This window comes from Varroa destructor, unplaced genomic scaffold (genome assembly GCF_002443255.2).
Source record: "Varroa destructor unplaced genomic scaffold, Vdes_3.0 BEIS01000003.1, whole genome shotgun sequence".
In the NCBI taxonomy this organism is placed as follows: Eukaryota; Metazoa; Arthropoda; class Arachnida; order Mesostigmata; family Varroidae; genus Varroa; species Varroa destructor.
The window spans coordinates 12,074,592-12,087,581 of NW_019211456.1; the positions used below are offsets into that span (position 1 = coordinate 12,074,592).

At 41.9% G+C, this 12,990-nt stretch overlaps 1 protein-coding gene across 6 annotated transcripts in view; it reads left to right on the top strand.

The window, feature by feature from the left end:
- The first annotated feature begins 8,509 nt into the window (after positions 1 to 8,509).
- LOC111246484 (uncharacterized) overlaps positions 8,510 to 12,990 on the top strand; it is a 107,917-nt gene continuing 103,436 nt past the window's right edge. For 2 of the 6 annotated variants that reach the window (XM_022796154.2, XM_022796157.2), the window contains exon 1: positions 8,512 to 12,338. In XM_022796154.2, the coding sequence (XP_022651889.1) occupies positions 11,935 to 12,338 (404 nt within the window). In that variant the 5' untranslated portion in view covers positions 8,512 to 11,934. Of the gene's footprint in view, positions 12,339 to 12,990 lie in introns of all 6 variants that reach the window. The other 4 variants (XM_086984626.1, XM_086984627.1, XM_022796156.2 and 1 more) reach the window with 3 other exon arrangements.

Genomic DNA, 12,990 nt, shown 5'->3' on the forward strand with positions numbered 1-12,990 from the left:
GACTTGACCTATCTTGGTTGCTTTGATATTATCAAATCCATATCTAAATTTATGGCTGTTTAAGTCCGTTTGATGAGTCCATACAAGGTGGGTTATACAACAAAGCTTTTTCATCGGACTACAATAAGAATGGTACTAACAAGGCGTCTACATAGGTAAACGGACGTATCATTGTGTTGACCGATTTTTCGTGTTTGCAGCCAAAGGTGCATCGTTGCATGACGCCGTATGAGCCGGACACTGTCTTGACAAAAGATGTGCCGCGTTATAATGGCGCTATTCACTGTTGTACCTAGTATTTCCTTTGGCTTTAGCTGCTGCAATTCCCATTGCACGTTATTATCATGGACTCTATATGCGCGCCTCGCGCTTATCCCACCCGTCGAATGGACATCTAGGTCATCGATCACGGTAAAAATATTACCCGCCTGTAAGAATTAGGCGCCACAATCGCGGTTTTAACCGTCTGCTCGAACTGGGACTCTCCCCTTCTCTGATTCCCCGTTTTCGTTCTAAGCCAAGATAGTTGGCAGGCTATGCACCTTAGCGGGGTAAGTTTTCAGAGTCCAAATGCACGTTAAATAAGACAAGGAATTAATGACAAACGTTAAGATAGATGAAGCTAAATCGAGTGTGAGGTAGAAACCTATGTAAAAAATGATACAAACTACGTTTAGTATTCTGCCAAGTGCTTAATGCCAAGTGCACTATCTACAATAGCTTTATATTTTAGTCAGTAATGTGTTTGCCCGAATACGAATAAACCTTTGATCTAAATAAACCTAACCTATCCACAGGAAAAGGCGACGGATACGCTAACTGATTGACTGGAAGAAAAGTTGTTACTTCTTGATATTTGTTAGCAGGTCAGCTCTTATGGATTTTGTTCCACTCAACGATATGTTGCATATTCTACAGTGTGTACGTATGTACGTACGTTTATTTTGACCCTTATCCCTTTTCACGTTTAACCTACGTTATATATTCACTGTTGTGTTTATATAACACACATACTCCAGAGCTCAAATGGCAGTACGTCATCGAGATTCATCGATTGAAGCCCGATGTTTACAACCCTCATATCAGTCCCCCTGATGCAATGACCGCAGGCTAGAAATAACGTAATTGCAACGGATTGTATTCCGGACACAGTTACTCATAGCTGTGCGCCAAACGATACAATATGTTCACTACCATGTCTGCCGCTAAGTTTGTCTGAGAAATACAATGTTGACAAAAAGACGACGCACCACACATTAGCTATATGTATATATAGTGTGTGAGAGAGAGAAAGAGAAAGGCGTTTAACCTTTTCAAGTAAAATAGATAGACATATAATCCGTGTACGACGTATCGCTGATAAGTCGTTTTTTAGGGCGTTGCATTGTATGAACTATACCGTCATTGTTGTAGCAAGCAAACTCAACCTTCACGTGGTGTAATATGTGATCGCCTGGGGATTTTCTTGAATCAATATGTGCGGAAACGAGGGCAATGTTGCGACTTGCATCTTTTATTGTATCACACGTATCTCTAATGAACCAAAGCTAAATTTGGATGATGACAGTCATCACCGAGATGGCGCCACAAGGGTAACTTTACACACACCTACCAACGCGTGCTGAATACTTTTATACTGCTGCTTTTTACGTACTGTACTAAGTATAAGAGCTCTTGGAACTTATACTCGAAGTAACCTAGCTGACATTCTAAGAATAACCGGCATTCGCAACAAGACAAGGATTTTAATTATGCATTTAGATTCAATGCAGACGATTGAATATTTACGCAAGTTTAAATTTTCATGGATAAAACCTAAACGATACATCTTTGTTCTTATTAGAACCTTGTTAGAAGTATATATTACTAGCATATACCAAAATAGATCGCGAACTTTTCAACATGAAAGCTAAAAGGCACTACAGTTGCAAGAAGTCAAAAAAGAAAAAACCGTCAGGTTATTACTCGTTTCCCAATTCAGCACAAATTATATACAGAACTTAACGAGAGGTGTAGGTGTGATAAGAAAAATCGTGACAAATGTGTACATATATAGCAGCTAGTTGCTCGCTAGCACCCCCGTTTAGGAGCTTGGTACATTATCGATTGGTTCGGCAGCCTAAGCACTTGTGTCGCAAAGTTCTCAGCTCACGAATGCTACAGTCGAGCAAATAATGAAACAACCTTGTGATTTACTACATCATATATCTTGTTGTTACGTATTTATATGCAAATTTTTTGTTGAAACGTTTAGTTGAATGTATACCATCAAAACTAGGTGATAGTTCTATGTATTAAAAAATAGTGGGAATACAAACCGGTGAAATGTTTCTGTTCTAAAGAATATAACGGGTCTGTAGTATGTGTGTTAATGTCGCAAGATGTTAGCCCTGTATAAAAGAGGAATTATGATGTACATAAGGATAGTACACTTATTTGAAGCGCGTCCAGAAATATCAGATATATTGAGCCTTACGCTCCCAGTATATGTGACTTCTGCGTGATCGGTATTTACAGTGGGCATTCAGAAGTTGTATGCTTTGAAAAAAAATTACACAAAAACCCCTAATAGGATAGGAGGAAGAAGATTCATTGGGGCTTATGACTCCTTTTTATCGCTTCGTATAGGTGAACCTATTATAAGGCGTCATGGCCTGAACGATTTGTCGATGTTCTTTGGAACACTGTTCTCAACGCTTAACACAGCTCATTGAATTCGCTGTATCTTTCATAGGGGTGTGAAGTCGAAGAACACGCCCTCGACTGTGTCTCTGATAAACGGCAGGGCAATGTTTTGCCAAAGCGTGGTCATGCATCTTGTTAGTTTTCACCTTCTCAAGAGTCACCTCGAAGCTATCTTCTGAGGCAGCACGCCTCAGACGCCGGTGATTCAGTTCTCTTTCATGTGTAATCTATATCTTTTCGCAATAAGAACCTGTTGTCAACGACACTTCTACAATTTGAATCTAGCTTGCGTATGATATCTATGTGGGTGATTACTGGAGGTACGATCGTGGGCAAAGGACAGATAGCCTCATAATCAAAAGATTTTCCGAGACGCAAAGCAGTATCATTTCATATAAAGTTGTAGACAACATACATGCATGTACTGACATCGTTAAAAGGACGATGTTTGACATTATTATGAGAATCCGATTTATTACCATGACTTTATACGTATCCAGATGAGTTTCGCTAGAAGCGAGGATGTACGTACTAGTTAGATTAATTGTTATAATATAAATATATAAATTTCATGTTAATGGTTAAGAGTAAGATTTGTTTTAATATATATATTAAGGTCCGTGATTCTTTTTTATGCAAATAGATACCTGAAGTCTGTTCGACAGGTGTATTGAACACTGGCGTATTTCTGGCGTTACGAAGGTCGGTTCTATATACGTAAATGTAGATACTAGATAGCGAGACCTTCAACTGTCTACGGTTGTGACACATTCAATTAGACAGACAAACGGGCAGCCTATTCCAGTCGTCACGGAACTATTCGCGTGATTGTGCGGCGCTTGCCTACTAAGTTTAAGGATTCGTGAGGTCGTCTAGGTCCAGAGCCTAGCTCGTAACTGAGAGGCCAGCAGACAAAAGCAGCAACTGTACCAGTAATCAAGCTCGAAACACATCTGTTGTAGAAATACGCAAATAATTTTTGTAATTTGTCCAGTATTTAGCAGCGAGACGATATAAGCGAACTATATCGTAGTTGCATTCATTTTAGTTGCGTACAGCCATATCTGTGGCTTATCTCACCTATGATATGTCACAAACGGTCAGCTATAGCCAAATTGGGCGCTACGAATAAACTAATAAACACGAACAAACGACACAGCCCGACGATAGGGGGCCCACCATTACTACTGCTGCTTCTGATGCTATACGATTGGATAGAGAAGGGTATCGCACCTCTCAGCTGCCCTATCGTGATCCTATTATAAATGATAATAAATTAAAAATTCAAACGCCAACGTATTATCCGACAGAATTGATATAGATGAATATGCATTTATAAAATAAGGTCGCTGTGATCGAGTGAGGCTATCGGTGAAGGCTGTAAACTATTATGGTATGGGCGTGATACTAACCGTAACAGGTAAACGCATACGGTGCCATTCGTAATGTTACAATATTTAAATACGAGTGCCGTCATATTAGCGTACATAAATAACAACAATCATTATCACTCTTGTACAGAAATACTAGCAGTCTGTAGAGATAAATATTCGTCGTATTGAGAGCGATATGCTTAACGCCCTGGATTTGTTGTGAGAAGCTTCCAGGACCCGTGTTTGTCATGGACAGTATCTCCGAGCAGCCTGAGAGGTACTTTGGGCTCAGTGACCAATAAATACAGTTCATTTTTTATTGTTTCTTGACAACTTAGAGACATGAAAAATATCATATCAATCTGTAGATAATGAAGTATTTTTGTCTGCAATTGTTTAACTTCTATCAAGTGAAGCTTCGAAATGTTTTTTCTGTCAATACGTACCGTGCAATCTTGCCGACCTACTGCGGTTGGCTGCCTACAGTGGCCCAAAACAACGTCTTCCTACATTACTTTTACCGATGTACTTTTGTTGACATACCTCTAGACGATTAAGGGATAGAATAAACGAACAAAGGCTCAACAATATAGAGTACTTATTTTTGGAAAAATGTGGCGTGACTTTTCAAGAACAGCACGTTCATCTCTATTAGCCTATTAGTCAACAAGCAGACAAATCGAGACGACTGCCCTCTTTTGAATCCTATTCGTAATCGTTACAGATGTTTGAAATAGATTTTGTATATAATCTGTGCACATTTTGTTCATGTACAGCCGTGCCGTACCCTGCTGCATGCTGCTCAAACCTACTAAATCTATCCTGCATTGAGATGTGAAGCTCCACTCACATAGGAATTATGCAAATGAACATGCCATAGCCAAAAAAATATGCCCTTAATAACAATCATCGGGCGTTTTTCTATAAGCTTCACGATTTCGTTGCAGATAATATGACCAATTCAGTGAGTTGGACCAATAAAAATATGAGTTAATCTATGTTCAACAAATAATTTACTACCATTATTTTAATATTATTAAATGAGAAATATCTGCGCTATGGGTGTAAGCTTCACTGAGTCATTGAATCGCACAGAAGCGCATATAAATATAAAAGTTCTATTTACAAGGCATCCTTTGCGCCGATTGGTTCAATAAAGGGACGCTTAGTAAATTAACTGGCATTATCAGTTGTAGGTACCTTAGCTACTTGATATAATTTAGTAACATGTGATGGTGGTGCTGTCGCGTCGTAGTAGTTAGCGTCGAATATTTTGTAGGAACAAGGGCCAACTAGTGCCCCTCTGTTTTTAATATACAAATCACGGACAACGTTAGATGTATAATTAGCCTACGCCATTTACATTACAATTTTTGTCTATAGTACGTTATCTAGAGCAAGATTTCACCATTTTTTAGGCTAAGACGAACATGAAGGTTATGTCTATGTGCGCGCGTAACTGAAACGTTTTAGGAGTTAACTAAAATATAAGATAAACTGTTACAAGAAGGACTTACGTTCATTAGTGCTCTTGAGCGTTCATGTCCATGTCATGTCATCAAATACGAATTTTATTAAAGGGTACACACATTTTCGCTTTTTTGCTTAACAGTGAATTTTGACATTCCAAGTTGCTGAGCTCGCTTCAGCATATGGTAGAGAAGCCAACTGTAATAAGGTCCGATGAAGCCTCAAAGAAAGAATTTTACAAGGCAGATGTGGCTTTTTTTGCCAGTTGGCAATGGGTAGTATCTACACATATGAAACCTTTGTCATTTTGTGGCTACATGTGTTCTTCTTCATTTTTTGCACATCTTATTTGGGCACAATTTTGGCGAGCATTTGATGGTGACAATTTCAAGGACCCTTTTTCGCCACAAATCCGTCGTTAATTACTCATTTATATGATCCCTCGTCATAGATATAAAGCACAGAGAAGTTTCGTATTTTACTGACTACTAAATGGACTTTGAGACTTCATTTTCGAATTGGGCTCACGGTTGAGGGGATTTAAGGAAAATTACTACTCAGTCAGAATTCAAGTTTACTTCATCGGACGAACGCTCTGAGAACAGACCTTAACTAACGAAAGGTAACTCTCTTAATAGAAATGTAAGTTAATTACTATAGAGTACTGTAGAGAAGTAGTGCCTGCAAACGTTATTTGATTCAATTTGTAGAATTGCGGAAATACCCAAAGTTCTGAAGATCATTCGAAAATTTATTGTCACCTCTCGACAGCAGGGTGGCAACAAACTCTATCTGATGACAGCATATTTACGGTGAACCCTACGATCCAACATTACGCGGCTGGCTGGTGGTCTGAACGCTCACGTGAGATCAAATAAACACCTAGGACTTCCGAAGAAATATAGCTATCAAAAGATGAATCGGCCTCTCGACCGCACAAGCTGCTTGCCTGACGTGACCTGCAATTGACATCTGTCTCGGATTTAGCACATCGATAACAAGCTTCGAGCCCAAAGTTTGCGCTCACAGTCAACATGATATCTACCATTAGTTTGCCTGTTGTATTGAGCTGTGCATGTCAAGCTTTACTGGAAGTATGTATTCGACTGAGCGAATTCCATAAAAAAAAATTATCCGGAATCGGTCAACGGTCGAAATTGATTCCATGAGATAGCTCGATATTTCTCTAATGTGACCACGGTAGGAATTCTGGACAACATTGAAGTTAGTCGATCTTCTGCGTGCCTGGCGCTTGTTCAGGATTCTTTTGTGAACCTTGTCAGTTTAAGCCTAAGTTCTGCTGAACATCGGTGATGAAATTTTCTCTCGACCCAATATTCGACACAACTTGATTTTGGCATATCCGATTTTTCAGTCGAGACTACGTATTATAGAATAAAGTAAATAAATACGCGAACACCTGCTAATCCAGCAGACTTAAGTAATATATATACCGTATTGCTGTGAATTGTAGTAAATCCACCGCAACACCATTCCGCAAACGATTATACCGCTGCAATACAAAGCGTAATTTGACATCAACGAATTTAGGCTAAAAAGTATTAATAATTCTAATGCGCTTCGGGACAGGATGCACAATTATCACGCTTTGGGCAATCATCTTTGTAATGTGGAAGTGTTTACGGTATTCCGAATAACAGACTGCTTGGAATGTTTCCAAACGTATGAGCCCACAAGCTCAGCAAATGTCTAAAAACCAATGGTCTTAATTAACTAGCCACCCTTTGTACGTGTGCAGAGAACCTGGAGAATACCCCCCCCCCCCTTTTGACGGACAACCTGAGTTTGGTGATAACCGTCTAAAGAAACGGAGGAAAACGGCTTACAAACAGCTTGAGGATGGGCCAAAACTATTGACTACAGCCACAAAACCGTCATTAACCGTCCCACGTCCATTTGGTTTAAAGGGAAACTTGGAATTTTCTGAATCCAAAAAGGAATTACGGCTTAATGCTTCATCTCAACATTTCACCTGGTATTGAGCATAAGCGGCCACAGTTGGGGACGAGAAGTGATGTCTGTTCGCCAATATTAAACTAGAGACCAAGATCGATGGCTTTAGGCAAGACGTCAGAGATCAGGGAATAACCAGATCTTCAGCTAAACAAACAAGAGTTGTGTTTTACATTTGGTGCAACTGCAAGGGCTTGGTTCACTGTCAAATACTTTCTACTAACGATATAGTTGATCTGCACGTTTATTCAGCGTAGTTGCATCGGATCAACGAGGTTATTCAAGAAAAAAGGCATGACAGACGAGGTCAAGTCGTCCTCTACCAGACCAACGCAAGGCCGTATACGGCAAATATCGTCAGAATTGCCCTCCTGGACTTCGAATCTGGAGGTTTACCCTCTATATTTTCCCACGCTTTTGCCATCGGATTTTCGCCTTAGGGCAACCAGCTTCGATATAGGTCAAGAGCTCAAAGTGTGGTTGGGAAGTTTTTTAAGAAAAAAACCCGCCATCTTCTGGGCAGACGGCATATAGTATTTGATGAAAAGACAAGAACAAGTCGTGAACATTGAAGGAAGGAGGATACGTCCCACAATAATTTATTATCGCAGAAATAAAAAAAAGAGCGTGGGCTTTCCTCAGTAAAAAAAAATTGCCAAAACCGTTATTCCGGCCTAATGCGTTTGTAGGAATGCGTAGTCAAACATTTTTTGGTTATCTTCTAAGCTAAAGCCCTTCCTGCATACTTATCGGCCTTGCCTACTTGCTCATCTGTAATGCTAATTCTAAATCGCGTACTCAGAAGTTTGTCAAGGCCCGACGGCGTTCTTTGTGAAGAACAGGCTCCTGCATATATGCAATTTCAAAAAGTACTTTAGTTTCGATTGTTTTGTTATCACATCTGAAGATGAAGGGATAGTTTAAAAAGGCCTGGTACAGCATATCCTTTGTTTTACTGCCTTGAAATCAAATAAAATTAATATTGGTCAGGCACTATTTCAAACGGATACCGTTACATCTCTGTATGTTCAACAGGCAAACACGCAACACACTGCATTTTAACTGGGGCATAAATCATTAAAAATCTTATGACTACCTACTATAACGAATGTATGGACACATCGTTTTCAATTTAGAATTCTAGATTCCGAGGGATATTTTAAGTGTGCCGGCTGTCGAAGCCATATCCCTCGAAAATTTTACCACTACTGCTAACTGAGTTCATCGAATTTCAATAAATACAATACGACAATAAGCAAATTGAAGGGATACACGTGCATGAGAAGTACGCTCACGTTTTAAAACAGTATAGTTGTTTTAGACATAAAGAGATACAAATCAATACGTTCGCTAAAATCTCCAACGAAATTTAAAGTTGTGACGGATCGTTGACTACTGTTGATCAAGGACGCAAACGCCGCCGCCAACTGTCAAATTGTCAGTGCTAACTCCTCATTAATTCACGCATCTTCTTCAACTTTATAGCCCTTGTCATTGCGTTGTTCTCATCTTAATGGCCTCGCACTGGTTTTACCCTTAGAAGGAGCTACAGCTTATGCCACAGTTGCAGCTGCTGCTCCTTGTTTAGCTGACCGCCTATCCTATTCCAGCTTGTTCTATTCACGCATGCAGTGTGCGCCTTTGTTCCCCTTCCCTTTAGGGAGCTGCATCGGAGTTACCTCGCCTGCGCTGTGTCCCTTTCCAGTGCGAGGCTCTCTCCACTTTTCGACGAGCCCTTTCCGAGCGCTGGTCGGCGCTAGGGCGAGTGCCAGGTCATTGCCTCCCTCTGGCAACTGTATCAGTGACGTCCAGACTTGCGGGGTGCGCGCGAAACGTAAGGGTTGCAAGCAAACCAAACGCATATCATCATCATTATCACTAAGCGGCGAAACATACGAAACACACAGTGAGGCACGAAAAGATATATACACACGTTCAAGAATAGCACAAAATAGTCGGCACAGATCCAGAAGAGTAGGCCAGCGAAAGAAGCAGGTGGACAAACAGGCTACCTCGCCAGCAGCGCGGAAAAGCAGCATAATCAGGCGAAGGAAGCCTTCATCGTACTGACTAGTCATGCCACTGTAATTAGTGTCATAACCAGTGCTACCTATCAGTAAGCGACAAATGCAGATTCCTGCTTGAGCTGGCCTGCCATGTTCGCCTGTGTGCTGGCCTTGTTCCGGTTCACCGTTTCTTCATCTGTACTGTGGCTTGTGCTTTCTGCGAATACTCACGCTTGTAATTGTCTTGAGAGTCTGTTCCTATCAGCACCAACTGCCCTATGTGTCGCCAGACTAAATACTAGTGAAGTGCTATCCCGTTGCTAATATCACTATGTGATCGTTGCTTTAGCAGTGGCTGCTCCTGATGCCACGGTCACAGCTCGTGTCGCTGCTGTTCGACTAGAGTGAGTCACAGCTGACTAAAGAGGCAACAACAAAAACAATTACTGTCATAGCAGATTAAAGCTGTTTGTAGCGTTGCGTTCACTGCTTTCGTGGTTGTTCTTAACGCAAAAGAGGCAGAAGAACTCAAAGGTGAAAGCGGTGTTTGTGCATAAATCTCCGGATCGTCGAGTCCTATTTTGAGTTCGCGCAGACCCTAGCGCGCATCAGTCCAACAACAGCAGCAGTAAACCGAACATCGCCGTAGCACTGGAAAACTATCGGCACTTCGTGTGCTACCGATTAGCGATGACCGCACTTGTCGGGATAGTCCTAAACACAGGAGGAGTACCGAAGCCTGCCCAAGCTTAAACAGGCTCATTCACTGCAGAAGCACAGATACACAATGAGTAGTAGCGGCAACGACGGCTATCTGACGGCTGTGTCCAAGTTGTTGGCAGTAGAAATGGTGCTACTGTAGGGTAGAAAAAAACAAGTATACGATTTTCGGTGGGTTCTTGACGTTGCTGTATCGTTAAGTTCCTGTTGTTCGTTATGGTCAAACGGTAGATAGATGCTTGTTGTTGCTGGCGCTAAGACCAGCCACTGTTGATCGATCGGGAACACTGGTCAGCGTTGGTATACAGTCAGTCAATTGCAGAGCCCCGAGGCGATACTCCGGCTGGGTTTCGGAACTCGCTTCTTTGAGCGCCGAAGCTAATCAGCTAGTGCGTGATATTGCCACTGCCTTCTGGCAACGACACCACAGTTAGATTTGAGCGTCATCGTCGTTCATGTTGCTTGTCCTACTGCTGCCACTGCCGCCGCCGTCGAAAACAGCGGATGGTCCTGACTCCAGTTGTTCGAACACGGTTCTAGCCACCGACTGGAGCTTCTAGCCAGCAGCGGTAGCAGTGCACGTTAAACTGCTCAACAAGCAGGCACAAGCTGATAACACCGACGCCGGCCGATGCGGACCACGTGAATGTCCCCATCCCCACTCCATTCTGCGATACGCTCAACCCCACAACGACAGAAAGCGGCTAACGAGCAATTCAGTGGCGGACCAACAGCCAGTGTAGCATGATGACCATCACTGCAACATACGCTGCTTCCTTTGTAATGTAATAGATCGATCGACGATCAGCGGACCGAGCAGAGCCAAGAGAACTGGCAGTCGACAGAATGAGGCGGTAATTCTTTCGATCATTCGTCCGTGCGCCTGTCCGTCCATCGTAATTCTTTCTATGGCCGATTTCATTTCATATGGAGGCCAAGGGAATGCCGTCCAGAATCCACAATGAGTGAAACAGTCAAAGTGGTCTGAGGTTGTAATTGTATCTGTGTAATTGCAGTTCGACAAAAGCATATATATATATATATATATACGTCAGCTATATTCACATGCAAAAAAACACTCGTAAGAAGAATCCTCTATGAGAAAGGTAGGAGATTGAATAAGAGTTCAGATCAGCCAGCGTCTCAGAGTTACCTACTGCCTATGACCGACTTCGGGATCAATGAGATGTTTGCGAATGAAGAATGGTAGTATCGTACTGAAGAGCAAAGAGCGACAAACCTTACGATCCTTTGGTGTTAGACCTAATTGATCACTTGGTGTCCTGTACCTAGGCCTGGTAAATAATTTGTAGAGTTTCACGGTGGGTAGATTTACTGGCATCGCTTTCGTACGTAGAATATCTGCACATATTAATATACAGGCAAATAGATAACTTCATAAACTACTCCGTGAGCAATCGTGTGCGGTGATCTGTGAATAAATATCTTTACTTATATCTCTTGAACAACGAGAAAACAAATCGTAACAAACAGAATCTTTCACACCGACTTTAGAGAAGAAAACTTCGCGCCCCACCGTTGCTGCTTGGGAATATGAGTCGGATGAAAATGTGCTTTGTGCCTGTTTGACCTCGTGCGTTGTTCGTCGAGCGAAGTGTCCATGAAACTATCTAAATGTAGTTATTGAACTGAGTTGTGAGGAGAACGCCGATCCCGTTGCGCTCATCCGCGCCGTCGGTTCCGCGATGCCTATGGACTCCTGTCCGTATTGGATACAAGTGCGTGGAGTTGTTGCGCGATTTCTGATCAACGTGACTTCGATCTCAGCGATTTTCAGCTACGTTCTTTTGGTGTCAGCGCTATGCGGCGTCGTCGTCGTTGCCGCCGCCGCCGCCGCTGCCGACAGAGTCGATATAGGTGGAGTCGAAACGACCTTGCCCAATCCAACAACAACGGCCACCGAAGTAACCGTTTTATCGCCGTCAAACGGCCCGCCGTCGATTTGCTCGCCGTGTCAGTGCCGCATGTCGAAGCGTGGACCGCTGATGGAGTGCAACGCACTCTCCGAGCCCAGACTTATCATGCCAAACGGCCTGGCACGCCTAAGACGCGTTCTACAACGGCCAGAAAATGTTAACATCAGTGCACTGTGAGTAACGTCAGACGAAAATTAGCCTATTTACTACAAAGTTCTATTACAACACAGTGTGTTGCATTTATGTAAAATATATCAGTTTCTTGTGGGACGCTTGTATGCCTAGATCACAATGCGATACGTTTTGTATGACAAAAAAAACCGGCCTAGATTGTAGGAATTGGCTTGAAAATGACTTGAAATGTAGCCAAAATATGGTTGCAGTATTATCAAAATGGCGATATGAATAATATATTACATAATTGAAAAGGAGCAAATAAGGAGCTAGTGAGTAACTATTTTCATGATAGCCTGCGCAGAATGGCTTTGGTAGTCCTTTTTTTTTATCTCGTAGAATATCGTACCAGATATTCGCTCCGGTATTAGTTACTCGTATTACGTGAGATAGTTGTAAATGCTGCACTTAAACTATTACCGTGCTTCCGATCAGATTGTTTTAGTCTCCTTTAGAAACTATGTCATGTATCTTTTGGTTAGTCAACCTTCAGATCTTGTCCGTTGTTTCCATCTAAGCGGAACACACACGTATTTTTCGTTTATGCAATTAGTTAGACGTCCTCTATTAGTAATGAATTACCATTGATAGTACATATCTAACAAGTCAGACACACAGGCCATTACTAACCGCTCAGCAGACAATGGAGCA